This window comes from Gallinula chloropus (assembly GCF_964237585.1).
Source record: "Gallinula chloropus genome assembly, chromosome: 4".
NCBI classification, from domain to species: Eukaryota; Metazoa; Chordata; class Aves; order Gruiformes; family Rallidae; genus Gallinula; species Gallinula chloropus.
The window spans coordinates 3078868-3106084 of record NC_140088.1 but is presented as its reverse complement, the minus strand read 5'-3'; the positions used below and the strand labels follow the sequence as shown (position 1 = coordinate 3106084).

The window sequence follows — 27217 nt, the reverse complement described above, 5'->3', positions numbered from 1 at the left end:
CTGCTCCGCGCCGGGAAGGGCCGCCCCGGCACGGCCGAGCGAGACGGCGGTGTGAGCGGAGGTGCCCGTGGGAAGCGGGCAGGTCCCCGCACGGCCGCGTTTCCCCGTGGGCAGCGCGGAGCGAGCGGCCGCCGCGGCCTGTTCCCCCCACACACACACACCCCCCCCCCCCTCCCGCGGGCGCTGGTTCCCCGGCGCGGGGCGAGGCGCTCCCCTCCGCCGGGGCAGCGCTGGAAACTCCTTTGCCAACAAGTCTGGAGCTCGGAGTGTTTCCCGTGGCCGGCAGCAGCAGCAGCGGCGGCGGCGGCACCTGCAAAGCCCCCGCCACCCCCCGAGGGGCAGCCCGGGCACAGGCCAAGGAGCGGGACCCCCATCCCCACGCCCGCCTGGGCCGGGGGCGGCGGACGCGTGTGTAAGGCAGCGGCGCATGAATGGCGGGGGCGGTGCCGCCCTCCGGCCCCGCCTCCCCCCGCCGAGCCAGCCAGTCCCTCTGCGGAGAGCTGCCGCCGTTCTCATTGGCTGGCCGGGGCCGGGATATTTGCATACGGCTCTCCTATTCGTGGAGACTCTTCCCCGGCTGCGCTTCACCTGCGCCGCCGAGTTGCCCGCACTTGGCGCGCCGGCCGCTCGCATCCCGCCCCCGGCTCCGCTCGCTCCGCGCCCCGCTCCGCGCCCCGCCGGACCCGCGCCGCCCGGCCCTCCGGCCTCTCCGCGCTTGCTTGCTTGCTTGCCTGCCTGGGAAGACCTGGCGCTGCCCTCCCTTGGCTGTGCGGGGTTCATCGGCTTGAGCCCTCGGTCGCCTGGATCCGGTGGAAGGAGGATATCAGCCCCCCGTCTCTGTGTGTGTGCGCGCGTGTGTGCGTGTGCCTGGCAGTTCTGCATTGCAACACCTGCCAGTGGAGAAGCAACAGAACCCCCCTGGAATTGGGATAAAAAAAAAATAATAATCAGAAATTTACCTGGGGTCTCTGGCTTATTTCTTCTTTTTCGCTTTCAGTAGTTCCCTCTCAGCAAAGTGAGAGACAGGGATCGCGGGCAGGGAAAAGTCCTCAAGGACCCCGTGATCCTGGAGGATCCTGACAAGTGCAAGCTCCGGGACCCTCCCGCTGACATGTGCGGCTTTCCTGCGCTCTCCTGGAGGCTCGGTACGGCCGCGGGGTGCCTGGCACAGTAGATCCAGCCCTGGGAAACGCCGCGTCTTGTTCTTCTGTGTGGTTACTAACCTTCCCCCTTCCCTCCCCTTCCCTTCCAGCACTCGCTCTCTCGCACAGACACATACTGTCTCTTCGCCTCCTGAACACACACGCACGCCCTAGAGCCTCGGAAGCGACTCTCCTTTCTGCTAGCATGGGTCCCCTGGCATCATGAACCTTATCCTCTCTCCCTGGCTGGAATTCAGACTGCCCGTCTGTAGGTGTCCTGTGCCTTGACCATGCACCTGAGAATAGACCCCAGCATTTGCCCGGGACGCCGCCCCGTCTGGACCCTGTGGATGTGCTCCCTCTTTTGGGGATGTATCGTCAGCTCTGTGTGGAGTTCCTCTAACGTGGCTTCTTCTGCCTCCTCTTCCTCGTCTGTATCTCAGGCTCAGTATGAGCATCACTTCCACGGCAGCAAGCACCACTCTGTGCCTATCTCTATCTACCGCTCCCCTGTCTCCCTCCGAGGAGGACACGGTGGGTTCCCACTCTTGTTTCTTTCTAACCTTTTTGCAGAGCAGCTGGAGTAGCAGAGGGGGAACAGGGGCGATGGCTGCACCTCCGGGGGAGGAGGGGGGGGGGTTCGTCTTCCTAGCCCCTCGTATTTCTGCCGTTACCTTCCTTCTCCATTAACCCTCCTTTCCTCCTCTGACCCCTCCCCGAGCAGAGCCCGGGGCTGAGGACTGGCCGCTTCCAGAGCCAACTTCCCCCTCCGGAGTGGTCCAGCAGGACGGAGGGTGGGGGCTGGCGGGGCCGGGGCGGGCTCGGGCCGCTCCACGCCAGGCGGCAGCGCCGAACACCTCAGGGCAGGTGGAGGGGCGTCCGGTCCCAACCCGCTGGGACCGGGGCTCCTCCGAGAGGGTATCACGACCAGCTCCCTGACTCCTGAGCCTAGCAGAGTCGTACCGGCTGTCATGGTCCTTGGCAGCAGCGCATCTCCCGTGCTGGCCACTCCGGTGCTGCGGGAGGGCCGGCCGGGGGCTGGGGGCAGGCGCCTGCCGCGGCTTCTCCCCCGCTCCGCCTGCTTGCTCGCTCCCTGGCAGCCTTCCGTGGTGAAGTTGTGGGGTGGATCGGGGAATACAAAGGAAACAGCGAGGTCTCCTTACCCCTGCTCCCAGCTCCCTGCTTGGTGCCTGGCTTCCCGGGAAATACAGGGGCAGGAAATAGTGAGTGGGTTTCCACTCTGGCAGGCAGCAAGGAAGAAGGGGAAGTGGGGGAGGGCGGTGTCTGAAGAACGCTAAGGGAAGGGGGAAGGGTGTGTGTCTGCTGGGGTGGGTAACCCACCAGCATCCTGCCCCTGAAATGCTGAGCAATGCTCAGCAGCTGGACCAGCACTGTGTCTTGTTCAGCTGTCCTCGATCTGCCCATCCTTAGAGGAGTCGGCCCAGGCCTGGCTGACAAGGGAGCTCCCCCTCATCTCCACCTTCCCCTCTCCTCTGTCCCGTGTCCTTCGTCTTTCTGCCTTAGCTGTATCAGCTGGGAGAGGCAGGCAGACCCTGGTCCTTTCCCTCCACTGCTACAGGTCAGGGTCAGGTCTGGCCAAGATGGGCATCCTGCAGCAACTCTGCTCCCCCACCTTTTATGCAAAGGTAGTGATAAACTGAAAAGGTGACAGAAGTCTCTGCCTTTATACCCATCTGTGTCTTTTCTCTCCCAGCTTGCTTTTCCTTTAACTGTTCCTGTTGGAAACCCTTTGGAGCAGGGACTGGTTGATTCCCCCTATACCTCACTTTAGCACAATAGGAACTCTCTCACATGGTCCTTGAGTATCGCTGCAAATAACACAGCTCCTGCTGTTAATGATTAATAACCCATAACTGAGTTTCACATGGGTGGTACTTAACAGATGGTCTTGATGTCTAGCATGGCACTGGTTCTCTTCCTGTGTGGGGCCTGAACATCTTTCTCTTGCTTTTTGGGGTGGGTGTGAACTTTGGGGTACAAGTGGGAGATGGACAGGCTGGCAGGATGTTGCCACTTTTGTCTGCAGAACTGGCTGCGCACCTCCAGCTCGAGCCGTTTCACCCAGCACCGTTTCAGTCCTGAGCTCTCACCTCTGCAGCACGATGCTGTTCTGCAGTGCCCTGGGTTCCCCTCTCCCCACCGCCAGAGTGTGAGCAACCTGCCCTGCAGTGCTCCCAGCCGCCCTCTTCCCCTGCCCTCCAGCAGCTCTGCCAAAGCACCTCCTGCTAGTGCAGCCCTGCTCTGCTGGTGCTCAGTTCTGACCCGTAGCATCTGCCTCCTGGCTTTGCTCCTGAGCCATTCCCTCTCCAGTACACCTCGGCTCAGACCTGCAACACTGAGCTCCTTCTACAACTCCGCCAGCCTTAATTGGAGGTCCATTCAGTGCTGTGCCATTTGAACTCTTCAGACTGCTCTGCTGGTCACCTGAGTGCTCAGCTGTGACACACCAGGTTTTAACATCCCCATAACCCTGCCAGAGCCCTGCCAGCGCATCCTCCTGGCGCCTACTGCAGCCATGTCATGCGGCATCTCAACCAACTGTCCCAGGGCTCTCCCCTCCCTTCCCCCCTCCTTCCAAGCAGTCTCATCCCTCGTTTCTGATTCTTCTGGCCCTGCAAAGACGTGCTTTGTAGCTGAGTGCTCCTATGATGGAAGAGGGTAGCAAGGTCTGGCTCATGGGTCACTTGTGAGGAAGGGAGAGAGGGCTGTCGCAGGATGTGAGAGTGGTTAGCCTTGATGTAAAAGGCAGGCACTGGTCTGCAGGAGAGTCCACAGTGTGTTTCCTGGTCAAGAAATGATAGTTCTTTTCTCCTTGATGACTTTCCCATCTGCCCTGAAAGCCCAGCAAAGCCTCATTTAAGAGCCCTGAGCAAAAGCTGTTATCAACTTCACTGAGAGACAGGCGTTTTTTCTGCGCCCTCATCGTGGTGAGGAAGCAGGGGAAGTGGAGAGCTTGGGCAGCTCGGGCTGGTACATAAGCCAGCCTGAGATATTTTTTTCCCCTTCCTAACCGTGCCATGTAGCAAAGCTGGCATGGAAACCCCCTTTGGCCATGAGTAAGAGCTGGGGAGAGCGAGGGGGGAAAAGAGCCCGGGAAGACAGCTGGTCTTGTAAACACATGTATGGTTTATTTTTGTGTTTTCTTTCACTGTTGCATGACAGGGGCCCTTGGGATTTGGATTTGTGACAGTGTTGAGGAGTCAGACCCCAGCCTGGGATTTTGATTTTTAAATTTTTTGCTGGAGAGAAATAAAAAATTCATACTGACTCTTGCCCTACTTGGTTGGTACCTTCATACTGGTTTCTGAAGGAATCAGGTCAGGATCCTGGCCACCCTGCTGTGTTGCTTCCCAGTCCCACAGTGCTGACCACAGGGGCTTAGTCTTCTCTTTATCTGTCTTTTTCCTTTTTTCTTCTACATCCCAGCGGATTTCAATCTGTTTGAAGAAGCAGATTAGTATCTAGTACAGAGGAAAAGTAAATGCTTCACAAGCAGCGGATGCTTCCTTGGAGTCTGTGTTCAGTGCTCCTTTATAATCAGTGGAAAAACTTCCCATGGCTTAACTTGAACAGGAGTGGGCCCAGATCTGGCTGTCATTACCGTGCTGGTGTTACCAGTTAATTCTGAAATCATCGAGCTGGTGCTTTCCAGTTAGTTGAGCTGCAACCTGCACGTGTAAAACTTGGCACAGCACATCTTCTCAAGGAGAAAGTCTTTGTAAGAGGTTTACCTCCCTGTCAGCAGGGAGTTAGCCTGGCTGCACAGGGGATGCCTGCAAGTCACAAAAGAAATCTTTTTTTCCATGTGAGGACCTTTCCCTACTGGCAGTATCTTCCCAAACAGTAGGAAAGGAAAGCCATGATTCCTCTTACTTTCACTAAGGGCTTGTGGGATAGAAGGAGGAAGAAAAGCCAACCCGTGGAACAAAGTTGGGGCTGTGTTTATCCAAAGTCCACACGTGCTGCATCCTCCTGCCTCCCCGAAGCTATTTAGCACCCTGCTGGGTCAGCTGCCTTCCCGGAGCCTGCAGCAGTGGCTTCGCAGCCCCTCTTTCCACATCCTCACCGCCTCAGCGGATGAATAATGCATGCCGCTAGTTGACAGATAAAATGAAGAGATTTGTGTGTGTTTTGTCTTAGCGATGAATTAATTAATTCGGTTCCTTCTTTTGTCCTCTGGCTGGTTTTTCCTCTGCCCCCCCATCCTTACTGGATGGTGAGCAGGGGTGCGCAGAGGGCGCGTGATGCCTTGTGCAGGTTGCCCAGCCCTCAGAGTGTGGCTGTGCAGGGGCAGCTATGGGAGCAGCGGTGGTCGTGGGGGTGTTTCTCTTTTGGTTTTCACTTTGCAGGGAGGGAGTAGGCTTGCTCAGGCTGTTGCACAAGCCACAGTAAAAAGTGAAGGCTTGTCAGGAGGACTGGCAGTGAGCAGTCACCAGATCTGGTAGGTGTAACTCTCAGGCTTCAGTCAATTCTTAGAAGTTCTGGGATTTATACAAAGCATTTCCATCTCTATGTCTTTTTGAAAATTAGGAAATAAGAATGAATGCTTGGACAACTCAAGAGTTTCCATAAAATAGGCAGATATTCTGCAAACCAGTGTCACAGCTTGCTGTGCACAGCTCTGACAGTATACCCTCTTTATAATACATGGTGGGTCCTACTCGCTGTTGCTGCTCCAGTGTGACCAATTCCTCATCTCAAATGTCTTTGTTACTGCACACCTTCCTTTTCTACAAAATAGAAAAGCAATTCCCAGTCCTTGGCACTGCCCGTTCCCCAGTACCGAGCAGGACCTTCCCTGCTCCTCCATCACGAGGAGATTACTTCGAGCAAAGGTTGGGAGCTTTAACAAAAGGGAAGAAATCATTCTATACAGAGCAGTCAGTGATCCAGTAAAATTAACTTCATTCAGAGCTGAAATTAGGGTTGCAGTTAAGTTCTGCAAAGGTGAAAAGCTAGAAGCCAGTCTACTTTCTGTGGCTTGCCTCTAGTCTCCTGTCAACAATGAAGCCTTTTATTTTTTCTTTTGCAAAGACTGGTGATTCTGTGTGCCTGGATGTTTACATCCCTTTCTCAGAGCACTGACAATGACTAATATTTTAAAAAAAAAAAAAGATGAACTCTGCTTAAATTTTCATAGGCTGGCTATCAAGAAATCTAAGCATCCAAACTCACGAGTCCCTTGGAGTTTTAAGTGATTGTGGCTGAGCTTTGCCCCTCTGTGCTGAGGCTGAGTTTCTGGAGCACAGGTTTTGGTAGCTGAAGGCAGGAAAATTCTGGTGTGTGCAGAGGCTGTTTCCTCAAAATTAGGTTACTATTTGACTTACTCCTTCTGTAGTTTTATGTTAAACAGTTTCTGATCGGGTGCTTTGACGTTGTATTCTGTGCACGGTATTAACTGTTCCCAGCTCGTGCTGATCTGCAAAACTGAAGCTTAAGTCTGTTCACCTGGTACTTGATCCTGGGAGATCTCAGTGATCTTAAAGAGATCTGGGACATAAGAAACCTAATGTCATTGGTGAACCCTGTAACTTTGATTTAATATGACTCTGTGCTCTGAACCATTGCTCAGACCCGTGCTGCTGGAGGTACAATCTCTTAAGGCATGTTTGAGAAAACCCTCTTCTGATAGCTACATTGTGCTTGCTCAGTATCCCATAGCCCGTTCTGCAAAGGTGGGAATGCTACTCCTGAGTCAAAATTACATCAGGACTTTCTTCCTCCTTACATTTCCTTTGCAGTTTAGACTGGAGAGGGGTTTCTTCATCTCCCTATCATTCTGCTTTTGGGTAAGACAGTCCTGACTTGTCAAGCATCTGCCACATTCTACTGCAGAGGTGCCTGCATTTCAAAGACAGATGAAGGATTCTGCTGTATGCCTTGTACCAGCATTGAAGTTGTAAAGAATATTGGGTTGTGTGACACAAGCTGCGCAGTCAGAGCGCTGCAGAATGAGAGTGGAGCTTCTTATAATAGTTCTACATTTTTAAAAATGGATTTTTTTTTTCTTAAAGATGCAGGTCAGTTTTCCTGGTTTGCTTATTTGGGTTTGTTTTGTTTTGGTTGGTTGTTTTTTCCCCTTCTTTTGCCATGGCATGAAAATGCATTCTTCCACAATGTTGCAGCAGTCACTGGGTTATCACATACTGTGCAGTTGGAAACTCCAAATTCCCTACACAGCTCTCACTAGAGGCAGGAAAAAAACACCTAGGTCATCTAGGGTGGGAATACTGACTAGAGCAGGATAGTTTCCAGCTTGCAAGTGCAGGGAACTGAAGTTTTGTCTGGGAAGTACACAAGGTGACCATTCTTCTGTTCGCTCCATTGCCATGTGCTGTGTAGTTGAGTTGCCCAGGAGGACAGTCCTGTGCTGGTTGGCAGGCTCTTTTTGACTTTGCATTTCTGTTGTTCTGGTGGGCTTTGATAGCTATGAAAGGTCACTTGCTTTAGAGAGAAAAAGGTGTTTTTCATGTCTTCTCTGTGCACAAGACAATTCGCTGTTGACCAGTGGCTCTGAGTTGTTGTATGGCTTTGGTGAAACATTAACTCTCTTCCTGACTTTTCTTCATTTGGGAAATGAAGAAAAAACCCCATTTATCTCCTAGGTGAGGTGAACAGTCCTGGTGCACCGGTGTGCTTTGAGATCTCTGGCAGGGAGCCACGGAAGTGTATGAAATCTCAATAGTTCTTTTGGGCCTTAGATGTCTGAGCGGCCTGAAAGAGCAGCCTGCTTCAATCTGTCCTTCAAGGACAAGCAAGACACCTTCAAATCCTAGACATAGATCCCGTTAGTGTTTTCCTTTAAATCCTGGACAGGCTATAGTGCCCAACACTGGCCTTGGTGTTTCTTGGAGCAGGAGAGGTTTTTGGCTGGAGTGCTGGCTGTGCTGACTTCCAGGCAGCCGCCAGAGCCAGGGGCCTGCAATTCTCCACAGCTCCCTCGCCACACTTGCAAATTACTTCTCTTGTGCTCTGTGTGTGTGTTGTTTTTGCACATTAAAACATAACTACTTATACCCCTGAGTGACTTTCCCCCAAACTATGAATTTAAAGTACTTCCGACACTGTCTTTTAGAATTTGAATATAATTATATGCTTTGGGTGTAAATGGTGGTTTTTGCTACATAAGAAACTAATGGAAATGATCTGCCTGTTCCTGTAGTTTACAGATTATACGCTGTAGATCTGGGGATGTATATTTAGGCTGCTTTTCTGTATGGTGTATTAAAATGAAAATGAAGTTGGTGTGAGCTGTAGTGGTTGCTAAGCGTGAATAGCAGCCCGATAAAGGACATTACTAAATGGATCCAGTGCTAGATTTACTTTATTATTTCTTAGTTTTTGTACCTTTCATCTCTTTGCATTCTTGATTGTGGAGAACAGGAAAGTGGAAAGTATTTCACAGTCTGTAGAGGACCTCGTGTCTGCAGAAGCTCAAGGGACAGGGTGAATGAATCAGAAAGACGTGAGATGTCGCTAAAAAAAGACCCTTTGCTTATTCTGTGAATGCCACATGGTGAAGAATCAGGGAAGACACTGTTTTCTGGAGGTCTGCGGAAGAGAGTGCCATCAGGCTGACTCACCTGTTTGGTCACCAGGCCAGGTTCCATCTAGCAACTGCAGAGTAAATCCGGCTCCGTGCTGTCCTTGGAACACAGTTTTGAATTGAGAAAAAATTCAGCATACCTACATTAAACAGATCAAACCAGGGCTAGAGGAGAGGAAGTGAAGTTTGGTTTTTTCCAGCAGCTTCGCCTTTAACACCATGCTGGATGACATCAACTGATGGTCTGGCCGTGTTTGCTGAGCCCTTTTCGTGCCTTGCTCATCGTCTGTGTGGCCCAGGGAGAGTTTTCATGACTCCCTGTGGCAGCTGGATCCTGCAGTTACAGCAGCCTGCTGCTCCTGCTCCAGCTGGTTTGCTTAATGACCCCAGCCAGTGGAGATGTTACAGAGACGATGTCTGGAAATGGTTCTGTCTGTCTGGGTCTGCAGATTTGCTGTTTCAGCTACCAGATGTTTTGGTGCACAAGGGTCCTTCACTGCTGGTGAAGGCTTCAAACCATCAAGACGTGAGGGCAAAGCAGCAGAGTGTGGAAACCTCCCAAATAGCATATGGGGAAGGCAGTTACGGGTGGTTGAGGAAGAAAACAGACTGGAGACAGCTGTGTGTTAAGCACACAGGTCATTGATAGTGTTTCTCCTTATCTCCCAGAACATACATAAATATGGCTTTAGAGAAGCCAAGCCTACCAGTGTCCTATTAAAATGGAAAACTTCCAGTGCTGCTCATTTTGTTGGGCAGGAAAACTGGCATCTTGAGCGTGTAGATGGGCTGGCAGATTTTGCAAGATGGTTTGAGATCTGCCTGCCTTCTGCAGGGCCACTGACGACGTTTGACTAAAACAAGAATCGGCCTGGAACTGTGGAAGAAATGCAAGTGATTTTCAATCAAAGGATAATAATTTTCAAAGGCCTGATTCGTTTTGATTCGGTTAATACGCTGCCTGAACTGCACGTAGAAAATGGGCTCTGTCAGTGTCTCCACTTGACTGTCTAATCTGGAAAGATTCTCCCTGTCTGGTTGAACACTCAGGAATCCCTGTGTTTATTGGATTAAAACCTCTGAGCTTCTTGTACTTCATCCTTTGTAACTTCCCTGAGTTACAGTGATCGTCTGAGACCGTTTCACTGCAAAGGCTGTTGGAGCTTGTGGTTACACAGACACGTTTTCTGACCTACAAATGCTGTGCTGTAGGTCAGCTTTTAGTATCTGGTGAGGTGAAAGTGGAAACAGTAAGTAAAACAACTGACATTTTCCTCTTTCCTTCATTTGTTATTCTTGAGTTTACTTGTCTAACAGTAGCCCATCTTAGCTTTTCTCACAGTTTGATGATACTACTGATTATCATGATGTCCTGGACTTTCACAGAAGAGTTTGTCATTCACTGATGTCCACTGAGTGTGGTGTTTAAGAATGCTGGTGGCCTCAACAGGACCTAGAGAAATCTTTAGTTTATGTGGCCTACATCTAGCCATCTGCTCTGTAACCTCTCCTGTAGGATTGCAGGAGGACCCCCTGCTTCCCCAGTGTCATATTTTCTTTGCAGTTAGGTAAAGAATGCCAAAGCTATCCTGTTTCCCTGATCATGCTCCCATCTGCAGTCCAGAATATTTCTGTCAGTGTAGGTTTGCAAGATACTGATGGTTTTGAATGCCTTTTCACTTTTTATTATCTCACCATGGAGTCTGCTCTCCTTCCTGTGCCCTCATGCATTCAGAGGCAGTTCATTAGAAGCAAGGAAAAGGCAAAGAAATTAATTTTCCTTGAGAAATGTATTCAGCACCTTATACATGCTTGAAGAAATGAATCAGAGCAGAGAATTCTTAGTATCTCTTTTTCAAACTCCTTTTTTTTTCCTTCCCCATGGAGAATCTGGAGAAGAACTGTCTGTGCCCTGCAAGCATCCCTTTACCTGGAGAACTGTTTTTCTGACACTGAGCACTAGGAGCATGCCAGGCTTGTAGGAGCCTGGAGCAGAGTGAGGTGATGGGATGCCTCCCCTCCAGAATTGGTGTGCATGGTCTTCAGAAAAAATGGAGACTTATTGTAACCAAAGATTGGGGGTGGCAAATTCTGTTCAGATGAATGTTAGTAGTGCATATCTAAGCTTATTTCATTTCAAGTAGTTGTTATTCCAGACAGGTTGGTTTCTACTTAACAAGCCACAGACTCAGGCTCCTTTTCCTGGCCCAGTCGCCAGGAAAATATACACTGGCAAAATGAGCAGCCTCCCCTCCTGGACTAATTAATACTTGATAGCTGATTTACAGAAATGGTGAAAACCTGCACCTGTTGTGTATTCCTTAGTGAGAACTTTTGTTAGTGATGCCATATCCCACTTGGCAGTGGGCAGTGTGGAAGAGGGTTGCCCTCTGCAGCAGCACTGAGCAGAACTGAGGACAAGAACCCATTTTTTTCCCTAGCTCTGCCACTGGCTTAGCTTGACATTCTGGATGGTGAATTATAGGGGTGCATCATACCTTGCCAGATGTTTGTTTCCTTGTGCTGTAGTGCAGGAATGTGATGAGTATTTAAAATCTCTTTCGATCCTGACATGACCCATCTGAAAAGAAAAGCACTATATTGTTCTTATTCTTTCCCAACATACTGGAAAGATATTTTCAAACTTCAGCCAGCGTATTTGGTCCTTTGAATTTAGGGACCATCACAGCACTATGTCTCCTGGTACAGTGTTTGGATTAAGTCCTGGGAATTCATCCCTGTGATACCCTGAGAAGGACTGGTGCCTTTTATGCAGTCAGTTCTGCGAAGAAATATTGATCCTCATCCCAAGAATACAGTGTCAGAAAGATGGGGGAATGCCTGGGCTGTGGGGTTGGATGCAGTCGTTTGTTTCAGCCGTATCTTTCTGAGAGCAAGTAATTCTCTGCTGCTGGTGACCGCTTCGTTTACTGCTCCAAGAAGCATTACAGGCATGCAGTTCTCTTCACTGGTTCCAGAAATCCCCAGGCATATTTTTATTCAGAGAGCTGACCACATCACCCCAGCCTCTTTTCTTTCAGTGTCCCTGTTGACTGTCTTCTGCTTCTGTCACAAGTTAGGTCTTGTCTGCAACTGTTCAATCAATTCATTTTACCAAGAATTGGGAACAAAATCATCAAGGTGATTTCAGCTAGTATGGGAAAGAAGAGGGGAAGGAGAGAAGAGGCAGAAGATGGAAATTAAGCTGGAGTGTAAATCAGTCAAGGCTACAATTCCCATTCTTTCTTTCTGTTTTATCAGAAGGAGGTGAGGATTATCAGAAGAACCGTTAAAGATCCAAGTAGTTCTCAACAAAAGACACAGACAATTTGAAGCTGGAGATAAAAATACACTGAAGAAACAGGAAAGGAGGGAGCAGTATCAGAGCTCAGGAGCAGGGCTGCCCTGTTGACTCCTCTTGGTGTGAGCTGAGGAGGTTCAGGGTGTTCCACAGAAGTCTGTAGGGTCAACTTGCCCACCAGAGCCCCATGCAGCTGATGGTCAATTTACAGTTGTCTTGTAGCCACATACTTTTCTGACCTTGGACCTAGACTTCAAAGTATTGCATATATTTTTACAAGTCCACTTTCTGTGATGATTGGAACACCCATTTAGCTTTTACTTATTTTTTTTTTTACAGATATTATTGTGCTCTTGGAATTCTTATTGCCAGTATCTAGAATGAGATGTTACCAGTTTAGCTCCCCCGAGACAGGACAGGAGCTGGAGAGGAGCAGTTTGTTCAGATGCTGTGTCTCAATAGTGTGCAGTTTTGTTGGGGCACCCTGCGTGTGTACTGAAGGATACACATACAGTATTTCTCCTGGGGGAAGCTTGCTTCTCTTCAGAAGCAGTACCTGTTTCTCAGGTTTCTGCTGAGGTTTAGGATGATGCATAATTCCTGTCCATAGGGAAGCTGAGTTCAGATTCAAGAAGGGGCTGGGGTGCTGAGCATGGAGACTATTTGCCTATGAATACAGAGTAAAGACAAAGCTGTCCTATCTTCAGGAGCACTTTTTTCTTCTTTTATCCCATTTCACAGCCTGAGTGACTATCCTACAGCAACCCAACAGTTCTGGGTTCCTGGATCAAGGGCACCTTCTAGAGAGGCTGATTCAGTCTCTGGCCTCCACGTAGATGAAGTCAAAGTAGTAGTTTACAGAAGTCCTGGTTAGTCAAGAAGTTTAAAGCATGGGGACAGAGTCCCTGATGTGACATGGCAATTCAGTGTCATAACTTTATGATGGAGTGCAAATGGTTTCTGGGGATTTATAAAATTATTTATGAATAACTATAAAATTAAGAAATTATTACTATTACTTATATCATCCTCAAACAACAAAAAAAGCCAAAACAAAACATGCTCTCATAAAAGATGATGTTTCTGTTCTCTTTGCTGTTTACACCATTCTTTGCTCCTCAGGTCTGGAAGTGAGACCTTGCCTGCCATGCAAGCCTAGACTCTGTAATGGCATGGGCAAGACTGTACTATTAGAAAATCATTTGGAGCCTTACAGTCTACAGTTTCGTAGGCTACAGTCTTACAGAGGCAAAGATTCAGGAACTTACAAAAGATTTTTGGTTCAAATTACAGTTGAGTCATGGATTTTGTGGGTAATCTCTGAGGACAAGGCCTGGAAAATGTGAATGTAGAAATTCACTGATAAAGAAATCCCACATTAGAGTTGAGGTAAGCGGGGGACTAAACCGTCCCAGAATGCTGAGCTGCAGATATACTCACAGTACAATCAATGATATGTCAGCACCAATTTTGGTTAGATGTTGATACACAATTAGAAGAGACATATCCAACCTGAAGGAAGAAATTAATCACAGAAGATGATAAGAATTTCCATACACATTGGTCCATCTGGTCTGGTATTCTGTCTCTGGCTGTGGCCAGTGCCAGATGCTACAGATGGACACAAATAACCCCTTTGATACGTTTAATTGTATATCCCAAGGGAGGGTTGTGAGCTTTTTCCTTGCCCTCACAAATGGTGATCACCTTATGCTGGAGGGAACTGAGAAGGAGACTCGCTGCAGTTCTATCCCAGCTATCATCATTTCACATGCCATTCTTTATTAATAAGTCTGGGTCTCGGGCTAACTTTTGCTTAGCTATTTTTACATTGCTACCTCAAAGCACTTTATGTAGCTTCTTGGAGCATCAGGGCACTGATAGAGGGCAAGCAACCAGCTTTTTGTGTTTCTTGTTCTAAGATGAGAAAATGGAGGGGGAAAGCAGTGTGCTGAGTCAGAGACTGTCACCACGTTTAAACAGCCCCAGTTCCGCGGATGTCCCTGGGCTTGCTGCTTTCTGCCACTTCACTCCAGGCCGTCAGGGTGTCTAATTAACAGGCTTCAGAGGTTGAGAGAGTTGAGGCATCTGAGTGCAGCTGTGTACAATGTCAAACCTGAGAGTACAACCTGGCACTGGTGACGTCTGGTCCACTGCACCTTTTGCATTGCATTTACCTGGGGGCATGGCTGTGGCTCTGTCTAGGATTTGCCCTCAGAACTGTGTGTGCAGTGGGCAGAGGCACATACACAATTAGTCTGACACAACCAAGCAGTGCTGACCATTATGATGAATGCAGTCACGTACCTTGAGTCTAATGTGTCTCAAATGCTTACTGTTTGTGGGCAGCCTGCATCAGGGACTTCTGAGGACTGGAAATAAGATGCGTGTGTGTGAGAGAGACTATATGTTGCTTTGCAGAAAAGCTGCATTTGTGTGTGGTAAAAACAACCTCCACCATGCTGAACGCTGCCAGAAATGTTTTCTCTTCTGCCTCCAAACTGCACAGACATTGAGCCCGTTGTGTCCGCTGTCAGGCAGCAGCTGCCATACACTCAGTGTTTCAGTTACAGTCTGTCATACATAGAAGCCCTTTCTATTCAGTGTTTTAATCTAAATTAATGTAAGCCTCCTGAAGAGCAGCTTTCAGATACGAATATCCCACAGGGAAAGAGGCAGAGTGATCTAAGCAGGCAGCATAGGAACAACTCCTGGATACGGGTCCTGTTTTGACCCTGCCTTCTGCTGTAGCTCTAGAACTCAGAGCTTCACCTCTGCATGCTCTAAGCTCCCAAGTGATAATGGGGAGTTGAAGCACTTGTTTATTTTTTAGAGGCTTGGGAGGCATAACCAGCCTGATCTTAGTTTTACCATTACAAGGCAGGAGACGTTTGGCGTCGAGACGGTCTGTGGCGCTGGCACCGTGCTCCTGGCTGGCTAGAGGTCATCACAGCGGTTCCCTGGCTAGCACAGTCTGTACCTGCATCCCTAAAGAAGTGTCTCTGACCCGCAGAATCCAGTGTCAGCCTCGGCTGTGGTTGTGTGCAGAGCGTTCCTGTATGTTGTGCCAACCCAAGATGAAAATCTTTATTGATCTCTTGTGTTTGTTAGCAGTTGGCAGACTCAGGAGCAGAAGAGGGATGCCAGGGGACTTATGGCCTGGGCAGAAAGGACTTCCTTCTGTTGTTGTAACCTATAATGTGAGTAGTGTACAAAGAATTCAGAGCTGCCCCACCTAGATGATTTGAGATTTCTTTTTTTCCATCTGTGGTATGGGATAAAATCCCAAAGTGTTGAAAATGTTGAGCTTACTGTCCCAGGAAACTCGGAGAGGGTTGGTCCAAGTGTCTGTCAGCAGCTGCTGCTCGGAGGATCTAGATCGTACCTTGATGTGAAACATCCAGGCACCTGATGCAGAATAACACTAATACAGCCCTTTCTCTGTGCACTAACACACCCATTGTATGCACCTGCTTATGACTTAATAGCATATGCAGGAAATTAAACAGAAAACCATTAAACTTTTATAGGGAAAAAATAACATCATTGAAAGATATTTTCCCAAAACCAGTTCCTTCCCTAAAGTGCTTGTAGCCCTCAGACTATTGCAAGAACCTTGCCGAATTCATTGCCATAAACAAAATTCATTCAATGAAACCAAGCCACAGATGGCCTGGTGTCTTTAGTTTTGTACCAAAGTGAAAAAACCTTTTTACCAGGTCTTTTACCATCCAAAGCCTTGGATTTAATACATGTGGTCCAGAATATGGACCAGTGCTTCAAAATCATCCGGTGATGCAAAGGTCCTCATGGAACCAAAGCTGGTAAGACCATCAACCTGCCATGTACCATGGGGAACTCACACAGACACTCAATAAGTATAAACATCCAGTTAACAGTGGGAGAACATTTTTCACAAATAACCACTCTAACCTATCAGCCCAGATCCTCAAGGGAGTCCTTGAAAACAGTTTCAAAGGAAGATCTTGGAAACTAAAATTTGTAACTGTTAGTCTCTAAAAATCAAGGGCTCAGTGTAGCAATATTGATGTATAGTGTGTTGTGTTTCTTCATACATCCTGCTGCCTGTGAGTTCCTTTGCATCCTATAGGCAATAATTAGTTCTCTCTCCATCCCACTGAGGTAGAGAGCATATTACTATTACTAGTACCATTTCCCACAGATCTACAGGTAGCAGCAACCTGTTCCCTCAAATTGACTAATTTATCAGGTAACAATGTTAAATTCAGAGCTGTTAGACTAAACCTGCATGTAGCTTTGAGCTGCCCTTACACTTCTAGATCTAAATAGGGTTTATGTTCCTTATGTTTCGCATTTTATTCTTCTATACTGCTTGCTGTACTGGTTGCTGGCAAATATTCCTCATTTAAATCCTTTGATCATCATTGGTATAACAACATCAGTACAAGAGTTTCAATCTTTGACATTTTTTAGCTTCATTAAGTATTTATTTATTAAGCTTTCCAAACAAAACATATTTTCAATGAAACGTGAAGCCTTATTGTTAAATGCCTAAACTTGTTTAAAAGCAAATATAGAACCATTCCCATAAATAGTTTACTTCTGATGAATTACCCTTCAGTGGAAAATTCTCAACCAATGCTAGTCATAAAAAGATTTGGACTCAAATGCAAACAAAAACGCACATCTATGCCATTAGAACCATTCTGAGAGCCTGGGTTACATGAGCATTAATCCATTTAGAAGGCTCCCAAAATAGTTGCTGTTATTTCTCTCTTGCTTGATACAGTGTGGCTTGAACAACAGGAGAGATGAGAAATATTTTCCCGAGTTTTTTGCCTTACAACTGGCTGCTTGTTGTATTATGGTTCTGTAGCTGGGATTTTAATTGCAGGGGAGTTTTTGCATTGAAATTGGTAGCAGTTGGACTCTGAGAAAAGGCATTCAAAGATAATGGAGCAGTGTCGTACCTCAGTAACAAGGTCACGGTGTTCTTTTAACCGCCCCTGCAGAACTAACCCAGTCCTGTACATTTTCCCAAACCAGGCAGTGGTTGTGGACTGCTAAAGTATTGTTGATTCTGTTGTAAAAACATTTCATTGTGAACTTCTGCACCAGAAAATTCCAGCCTGTAACTTGCTACTGGAGCAAGCCTGAACTGTGGCTCAATCCCAGCTTCACTGACAAGTACCAAACCATGGGGTTTTTCCATGTTTAAAGCTAGACAAATTCAACCCCCAAACATTTCATTGTTTAGGCAATACATTGTTTAGGATAAACAGTGCTATATGTTAATGCAGTACATTAGGATACCTTGTTCGGGTGCATATCATACAGTCACATTTGCATAAATGAATAATCCTTGCATGTCTCCACACATTATGGATTTGCATACCTAAACTAGGTGTTTTAGCATTTGTTTCTCAGTGGCAGTTATCAAATGGAATATGTAATTGTGATGAGATTACAGATGTGTGGGACAATACTTGGTTTTTATTTTGCAAGATTGCTATGTCTTTCCTACCACACTCTTTCTTGCTGACATAATTGATACATAGCTCGATGTTTGTGATTCTGGAGGAGAGCAGGGGCTGAGAATCTGTTTCTGGATCTTCTGTTTTCTGGTTTTATAACCTTAGCCAAATTATCCTACTTACTGCAGTTTTCTCCTTCGTGTGGGAATTCTGATAGTGACCCATCTTATAAAACATTTTGATATTCATAGTAGTTTTTTTACTATATGGAGGACAAGTATTATTATAAATATACCCACAGAAGGAATGATGTATGTCTGCATATGCACATTATATTGAGAATGGAGTCCTTGCTTTTACATTTAATTTACCTGACCTAAAATAATGTATACCAGAGGCTTAATATTTTGCATTGCATGGTTATCAGATAAGGTATTTGGGGACATTTTTAAAGTGGATATTTGTTAGCACCATGATTTTATCCAGTTCCTCATTTAATCTATATTGAGCTGCCTAGACGTTATTCATATTCCCCTACCACTAGCAAGTCAAGGTCTTGGGGAAACAGACTTGATGCATTCTGTTTATCCCCGATAGTTCATCATCTGAGATAAGCCAGGGTTGTCTGTGAACTGCAATCTCATCAGGCAGGCTCAGATAGCATCTCACTTGACTTTTTTGCTTATTCCATTAACATGACTGTCCTGGAGATTTGGGATGCTCAACTTCACCATGCTGGCAAGAGCAAACAATTAACTGGGGACTGAGATTTAGCCATCACCGGCTCCACTAAACATGACAACCCTTTTAGTTGTTACACTGAACCTCTATAAGTCTGTGCTCCCACCGAGCGTTTCAACAAGAGGGAGAGGAAGGATCACAGTGCAGTGGCTTTTGTTGACAGCTGAGCCCCACTGCATTTCACTTCAGAAAGATCTGCATTTCTGTCTCAGGAAAGGTTTTACATTCTCCCTTCTTGTTGCTGCTGTTGATTTCCCATGCAGGTGTTTATTAACAGTGGCATTTTAGAGGTAAAAGGCAAGTAGGATCTCTAATTCCCCTCACTGGGCTTGTTTCCTACAGCTAAAACAGCTCTGGGGAGAGACCAAGGTGGTTACGGCTGATGCGCGCAGAGGTTGTGTGCATGTGGTCGGGCCCACTTAGCGTTCCGTGTGCCCCAGTAGAGTGTGAAACTGTGGGTGTGTGAGTAGCTATCCCCTAGAAACACGGGTTGGTAGGTCTGCAAGTAGGTGGGCTGGCAGGCTGTAGCAAATTCAGTCATTGTTGTGTCCCTGTGCACAGGGAACGCCCGCCGGCCTCATGTCAGCGCTTGCATTTGCAGAGGAGAGAGGAGAGGGAGAGAGTGCAGCAAGGAGTGGGTTAACTGCCTGCCTCTCTAAAGAGCTGGGCTGGAAAATATTTTTCAACTTACCCTTTCAATTGAGGTTTTGATGCTTTTTCTGTTTCACGGGGTTCAAAATGGATTTGTTTTTCATGTTCTAAGGGGTTTTACTACAGTTAGAATAATTTTGATAACAGTTCCAATAACATTTTTGATAAAAGAATTAGCATTTAAAATGTTGAAAAGTAGAATGTTGCCGTTTTTAAAAGACCATTTTTCATTTTGAGAAGCCTTTAGTTTGAAAACATTAAAGCAACTGTGTTATCTAAGCAAATCTCCATCGGAACGCTGCCAAAGGAAGCCAAGGCTGGGAGGGGAGGAGGGACAGGATGGTTCTTCAGATCTGTGAGGAACCTCCCTTGGATGGGGAAAGTGCTTGTCCTAGAGAAGCACGTCTCTAGGTGACAGTCAGTAGCACTTACAGGTGTGACAGGAACAAGTAGGCATTAAGTGGATTGAGTTGAATCACCTTGTGTTTATTCCTGGCATGTAATTCAGAACCGTTTTAATCCTTTGCCTGGCATATCTGCTCATTAAACTTTCCCAGTGCATCAGAACTCCCCAGAGGCTGTTGACTGCAGTCCAGCCTTCAGAAGTAACCACATCCATCCCACAGCTTTTTGGGGGAGTCCAATCTTTTGGGTTATTTTTCTTGCTCAGTGACACAGCTGAGAATTCCCCCAGTTTCTCCAGTCAGGTTCATAAGTGTCTGCCAATTCTAGGAGAGATTATGAGGCCAAATACTGTGTCTAATGGACCAAATCACAGGTTGCCCAGGCAGGTGGTAGATTCCCCTCCTTGGAGGTGTTCAGGGTCGGGTTGGATGGGGCCTTGACCAGGCTGGTCTAGTGAGAGGTGTCCCTTGCCCATGGCAGAGGGTTGGAACTTGAGCTTTAAGGTCCCTTCCAACCCTAACCATTCTATGCTTCTGTAATTCTGTGAAACTGGGAAAGCTGCACTCCCCAGTGGAGGACAATGCATAGGTCCTGCCTGTGCTGTATGGTTTGTGTTGGGATCTGAGGAGGACAGTCCTGCTGCTCTTCGTCCTTCATTCCAGGCTGTAAAGAACAGTCTTTTTAACTGGCTCCTGCAGTCAGGAGAGTGCTGTACAAAAAAATTGCATCAGGCACTTCCACAGATACGCAGTATTGTCCATCTCTCAGCTGTTCTATGTATAAATCCTATAGGATTTTTCTCATTATGGCAAATTGCTTGAGTGTGGTTTCCTCTAAATCCTTTTTTTGGACACTTCTGTCTGAGTAATGAGCTATGGATTGGCCTCACAGAGGATGGTGTTGATAAAATAGTTAATGAAAAAAAGTTCTGGTGTTTCCCAAGGTTAAATAATGTTTATGATCTACTATGGTGTGCACAAGAAAGAAATGAGAGTGCCCATTCCACATCACCAAAGCATGCTGTAAGTTCAGATGCAAGACTGCTGGTTCTGAGCCCAGTTGTGTTCTGCTGCCTTTAACAGCAGCCTTCCAGGTTCGTGGTCATACCAGTGATAGCAGAATGGGGACCGTTTCACTTGTAAATGAAAAAGTTCATAGATAGCAGATAATTGGGGTTTACAAGCCTGCTTAGGCTATTGCTTTTATTTCTTCTTCTGGTGTAGGGGCCTCTTTGCCAGACACAGGAGTGTGGCAGCAGAGCAAGGCGGGAGACGAGTGTTTGGGAGGAGGAGGGTGGTGGGCAAGGGCAGATGGGTGCTGCAGTGCCACGCTGACTCAGCCAGGCTCATTGTAACAGCTGTGTGTGAGGGAAGCTGAACATTCATACCAGGCAGGAGATCTGAACAGAAGAGGTAAAAGCCCCTTTCCCTTTTACTTCATGTTTACACTGGTGGTAATATTTTTAAGATACACAGGATAACGTCTCAGTAGGTATCAATATATTGACTCATTCTAACAGTGACGGTAGCACAGCTATGCAGGCTTATACCCAGTGGGGATCTGACACCCTCTCTCTGCTTTTTATCTGCTTCAGGTGTCTTAAAAAAAAAAAAAGAAAGAGAGACAGAGTAACAGATTGTGTATGATCTAATTTCTTCCCTGGTCTATCCGGTGTGTCAGCCTTTTCGTGACAGCATCCAAGGGAAGCTGTGATTTGGAAAAGTGATACGTTCAGTACATTCTAATGCTACACCGAAACTCCAAGCAGTTTGTTCCTCCCTCCAAATCTTAATATGAAATCTTATTTTGTAACTCAAAAGAGGACAAGATCAAAGGACAGATACCGTGTTCCTTGCAGACCTGGAGAAATACTGCATTTATGGATGAACTTGCAAAGGAAGGGATCTGGAATCCTTAAACATCAATATTAATTAGACTAAAGCAGTCAAATTCTACTTTTAACTGGGTGGAGTTTCCTTGTCCCTCTGGTGTGGGAACAAGAAGATGGTGTTGGGGAGGCTGTGCTGGACAGGGGCCGTTGACACGGCAGGGTGACAGGTTGTAACAAGCATGTTGTTTCAAGGACAATAAGACCGAGGAGGTGCAGGAGTATTTCCTCCCAAATCTTGGTAGAGCAGATTGTATTTATTAGCGTTGTTGTGGCTGTAATGGTGTTAGTGTGTAAATGAAGCAAGGTTAGTAAATCAGCTGATAACACTGGACTGTAGCAGATTCGTTTTTTAACCTGAAAGATTTTGTGTCTGAAATATCTCCTGTTTATTCCAACTACATCCATTGTTCCACTAGGCTTCATCAGTTCCCTCTTGCTACAGGGCCTGCTGTCCTTTCATTGTGAGGTGTATAACACTGGCTACCACTGGAGGCCTGTGCTCGACGCTGTGGACCTAGATGTCATCCGAAATGGCAGCTCTGGCGTTCCAGCGCTGAGCTCACCCTTCTTGGGGCTCGGGGGCAGGTTCTTACTTGTGGAGATATTTTTGGTATTAGACTTGCAACTGGGAATCCTCGTCACTCATTGTCACTGTCGTTGTCTAGTGCTAATCCTCATTTCTGGCCGTGTCCCAGTTCTGTTATTTTTCTCCCAACTCTTTAAATTCTTCCTGCAGGCTTCCTTGGATACTGAGTTTTCCATCATGTCTTGGCCTGCACTGTTTCATCAGGCTTTTGTGAACTGCTCATCGGGTTTCAGGGTCCACAGCAGAGGCAGTCACACTTCAGGGCAAAGCAAAGAGAGCAGAATTAGACCGCCACTGAATGCTTTTGATGCTTCTACTAAGTAGCATGGCTTGGGCTCTGGGCTAATAGCGAAGCAAGGTGGTACAACTGAACAAGCAAAGGCTTTCTAAAGATAGTGCCCTATTCACCCTGCCATTCAAGGAACAGAGCAGGATTGCTCTAAGGTTGGGAATTAGTGAGCGAGTTCTCTTTTAGTCCTCCAGGTAGCTGATAAAACTGGCACACACGCGGGAAAGCTTTTAGGGAGGTGTCAAGTGTGGGAATGCAGTCTGCTGGATAATACGCTGCGCTTGGGCTTTGGGATTAGAAGATACCACTGCCAACTTTTTAATGCAGTAGCTAAAACTCTCAGGTTTAAAAGATTAATACCATTTATTTGCTTCATTTCCTCCTGCCCCCAGACCTGCGCCCCCAAAAAGCAAAACTTTTCTAATCAGGATATAGCTCCTGCTGAGCTAGCTGGCTTTTGGGTTTTTTTTTTTAATGCATTTTTTTTCTATATTAAAAAAGCCTGAGAAGGATAAAAAGATGGGTGAGGAAAGCAGAAACCCAGGTAAGGGGAGTTATACATGGTTTTGTAGTTGATTTAACTCGTTCTTTCGGGTGCCTCTCACTTTTCTGCTAGCACGCTGAGGGCAGCGCTGATTTTTTCTGTAGCAAAGCTAATGCTTTGTGTATTTGCAGAGGAGGGAGAGCACGGGCAGTGTTGTCTTTAGGGCTGCAGAGATGAGAAAGCATGAGTCCTTGTAAGGCTGGAGGGCTTGGAGCAGCGGAAGAGGGAAGGAAAGGGGCTGCTCCTCACTTGCCCCGAGGCAGCTGTGATCTGTGGAGCAAGGCACAGCCACAGCCGGGGCATGGCAGGGAGCTCCTGTCTGCAGGGTCACCCCTGAATCTGCTTTAATGCTGCCAGAGTCCAGTTTAACTCTGTATCATCCATATTTCCCATCTGTTTTAAATGTGACTAAAAGGGTGTTTGACAGAGTTCAACGTACATGTAAATGGGGCTGACATCTTTCTGATTTATTTTACATACCAGATGAAAAATGTTCCTCCTCTGGTATTTGAACAAGTCACGAATTCAGCTGCTGAGAGATTTTAGTCTCTTTGCCACTCATTTATCTGGCTGTCCTTTAGTGTGGCGTCACGACACCACGATTTGCAAGGCTGAGGTGGGCTTTGTTTGGTACATCAAAATTACCTGTGCTTGATAGATTTATTTTTTTTTCCCTGGATACCAGAAGTGAGTGACTTGTACTTCATTATGTGATGAGTGGCAGGTTAAAATCCTAATTCTGGTTTCCAGTTATAGAGCAGAAATACGTAAGAGCATACAGAGAGTTACAACAGTGTAACCGTGAGCAAGTGCAAATGAGAGAAATTACTATTTGCAATTTCACAGCTGTTTACGTGTCTAGAGCCAGCTAAAACTATCCTACCAAAATAGGGCAATATTGTTAATTCCATTTCATTGAAAAATTGAGTTTCATAAGGAAACTAAATATCACACAGGCCTAGAAAAAAAGAAGCATCTCATCCAGGTGCACAGAACAATTTTGTTGCAGAAGAGGCAGAATCCAGGAGCTATAGCACATCACAGGTTTACTAGACTGAGCCATATGTGAGGGGTAGCAATGGCAAAGGCCTCCTGCTATAGTTTCATTTATTTTTAGATTTATACCTTTAATCTCAAATTGAGTAACCCACCACAGCACTTGGGGAACGATAACCAACTTTAATATCCTGATGATACATTTCCTAGATAACTACATTGATCAGCACTCAAGAAATACCTTACCTAGATAGAGAAGCTGTATTATATCTCATTTCCCTGACACCAAGGGCTTGGCTGACAGGATCTAGCTAATAACAAAAAAGTGTGTGCCAGAACATTGTGATGAACAACCTCCCTGTACAGAGAGATCAAGAAGTACCATTCTGTGGCATCTACGTTGTGAGTCTGAGACCAAAAATATGTGGGACAAGTGGGCACAGTGGAGGTCTTTGATTTGGAAGTGCCAAGTTCCTGTGAGCTGCTAAAAGGGGTGGTACGTTTTCCCCATTGGGGAGGTCCTGCACAGTGGCAATACATTGATGTGGACCTCACATGACTTGGTTGTTGAGTCATTTTAGGTGTGGGGTTGTCTTAGAGATGCTGTCCCAGAACAGTAACAGAATTGTGTTCTAAGTAGCTTTCTCTGGGATAGTTGGCATCAGTTGCCTTTCTTCATCCAGTCTAGCCTTGACTTCTTACATTCTTCCCCAGCTTCTCCCCTAGTTTTCCATCTGCAGCTTCTGCAGCCCTGCAGATGGCTATACCCCACAGCCCGGGCTTTATCTAGACATACATATTTAGCTCTGTGTAGGAACTACAAGTTACTTTTTATTTATTTACTTTGAAAGATTCCCTTGGAGAACTTGGCTTCCATCTGTTAAAAATGCTACCTGTACTTGTCCTGCCTGATGGAGGCTTGAGGGAAGGGAGGGAGGATAAACTTCTCTCCCTAACAAGCAGCTTGTATTTATTTGAGGAACAAAATAACCTAGATGTCTGGGCTACCTGTGGAGATAGACAGGTTAGGTTCCTGATGGCCAGGGTTCCCACGTCTCACAGTGACCAGATCTGGGCCAGGCCCATGGAACAGCCTCTCATCCCACTGTAACAACCACCCCAGTCCACGATAACCGTTTCTTTTGGATGGAGGGAGGGTTGGAGGGAGAAGGAGAATAGTAAGAGTCCTGTTCCTTCCTTTCCATCTTTTCTAATTTCTTTCACATAGAAACTAAACTGCAGCCCCCTGAGCACCTTGAAGGATTAAATGCTGATCAAAGGCAGGTTTAACCATATCCCCAGGACAAGCTGCTTAGACACCAAGCAGCACAAGCTCCGGGTTAGCACAGCAACCAGAAAAGCAGAATAAATTAACAATTATCATTTCAACCTGAACAGAGCAGGGTTTTGGAAGAGGAGGTGCTGGGAGGGTTTTGGGGAGCAGAGTGTGGGGGATGCAGATGGAAATGTAGTCAAGATTTATCTCACACGTATAGCCAGGAGACACGCTCTGCTTCTGATCCGGGCCGATTGCTGGCATCTGCTGCTGCACACTGCCTTTTCCCTCCTCAGGTTTGGGTTTTCCAGCATAATAGCATTAGTGGCATTAAAAAGCAGTTTGTGTTATTAGTTACAACCTCAGGGAGGAGGAAATCTTGGGGGATAAATTAACAGACCCCTCAGCTATCCTGATTGGCACACAGCCCTTTAGTTCCTGCCCACTCTGTTCCAGCCCAGCTTTTTATAGGCTTGCAAAACGTTACCATATTCATCTGTTTATCTTGTGGTGATTTCCCCTAGTGAATTCTGCATTTGCAGTTTCTGGCTTGGACATAATCAGAGCACACACTTCTGCTTTGGCTTTTCCTAGCATGGGTAAAATCTGAGGAAAAAAGACACACTGACTGTTGAAGTTTGTAAGTGAGGGAGATACTGAAAAGGAGGATTATTTAGCTATGAGGACAGATAAGTTAGACTACTTAACAGTGCAACGACTGTGAAGGATCAGACAGCAAATGAGCAGCATCTATTTCTCCCAGTCTTCAATAATGTGGGACTGAAGGGCCAGCCAATGACAGTGAGCAGAGATGTGAAAGGCCCTGTGTAAAAACCCTACATCTTTATACCATCTATTGCCACTGGGCAGCAGGACCCAGTCCATACACTTGCTCAAAATAGTAAAGAAGCTGCTGGTGTAACACCTTGGATTGTGTGCAGATGACTTCATGGAGTGAGAGGTGCAGTAATTCTCCTGTGTCTTTCTCAGATCTCAATGCAAATTTTGGGGGCCATGGGCATGGCAGCACGGTAGGGCTGCTGTGATGGGCAGAGGGACTGTGTATTTAGGGACTCTACCTCTTCCTTCTTAATCCTAGATAGAATTAAAGCAGAGAGACAGAATTCCTGTCTACAGTCCCAGTTCACTCCCTGCCCTCATGAACAGTGACTCAGAGGCACATTAGAGCTCTAACAGAGGGATAATCAAATCGCATGCTTCAAGTCATTATCTAATCACTGGAGAGGTCAGGAAGGAGTCTCTCCCTGGGGTGCTTGGCTTTGCTGGATGAGCCAAGCATGCTGCAAGCTCTTTTCACTCCCTCAGTGGAGTTGAGAGGAAGAAGGCAAGATTTGATGGACTGTCAGTGCAATTCAGCACATAAACCCAACATTCTTCTGAAAAATCATTGGTCTCACAAGAGAACCTCCCTTGCACAGTGGTGTGGGACAGGCAAAGGGCTCTAGCTCTCAGCCATTAAGTATGAATGTGAGCAGCGTGAGCAGCAGAAGCCTTTCATGAAGGTATATCTTTATTTGTACTAAATAATGAAAGGAATTCCTTATGAGTGAATAAACCTGCCAAAAGGATTCAACTTGCTCACTGAGACTTATCCTTTGCTATGAGGCTGCAGCACTGCACAGATTAGAAGCCATCATTTGCTACAACATCAGCCATCTTTTTACAAAAAGAACCTAAAAAAATGACCATGGTATCTCACTTGTCCTTCGGAACAATAACCACACATTTCTTTGTCTTGACCCCCTGGATAGTTTCCTTTGAATGAAAAGTTTAGCATAGAAACCTGCAAGTCTCAATGTGATCAGAGTGAAGAGTGATTTACTGGTCTATCAGAGGTCTGGAAAACAAAGGGGCCAAGCTCAGAGTCTAAGAAGAGGTCAGTTGGATTTAGTTCCTGATCCTGATTCTGCTTCTGAATTATTTGATGTATACCCAGGGATTTCACCCTGTCTATCCACAGAGGGTCATCTAAACCTTGGATTCTGGGATGAAAGGAAGAGGCTGAGCTGTGCATGCCTTGAGGAAGTCTAGGGAAATGATAGCTTTCTTTGAGCTGGCAAAATGTATGAGAGAGTATTTACTCAAACTCAGCTGCTGGATTGGGTCGAGATGACTGGTAGAGGAAAAAAGAGAGGTCAAAAGAACTTGTGGAAGGAAGGGAAGGGGTTGTCCATTACTGTCGGATGTATTCCAGAGGTTTTCTGCCTTTAAGGTGGTTTTGTTGCATTTGGGAAGCAATCAGCCTTTCATGAGCATGTCCTCTATAAGCTAAGAAAAGCTTTGCTGTGTCCTCTGTAGAACTTTTGCGCCTCTGACAGTTGTGTTCTTATGCTAAGATGTGCCTCAAGAAT

General features: G+C 46.6%; 1 protein-coding gene across 6 annotated transcripts in view; it reads left to right on the top strand.

Moving 5' to 3' along the window:
• Positions 1 to 27217, top strand: part of NRXN3 (neurexin 3) — a gene marked incomplete at its 5' end in the record, with an annotated part of 932122 nt that overhangs the window by 575706 nt on the left and 329199 nt on the right. For 3 of the 6 annotated variants that reach the window (XM_084263769.1, XM_084263768.1, XM_084263767.1), the window contains one exon: positions 1433 to 1676. The exons of the other annotated variants lie outside the window; for them this stretch is intronic. In XM_084263769.1, the coding sequence (XP_084119895.1) occupies positions 1433 to 1676 (244 nt within the window). Of the gene's footprint in view, positions 1 to 1432; positions 1677 to 27217 lie in introns of those variants that run through there. 6 annotated transcript variants of the gene reach the window in all.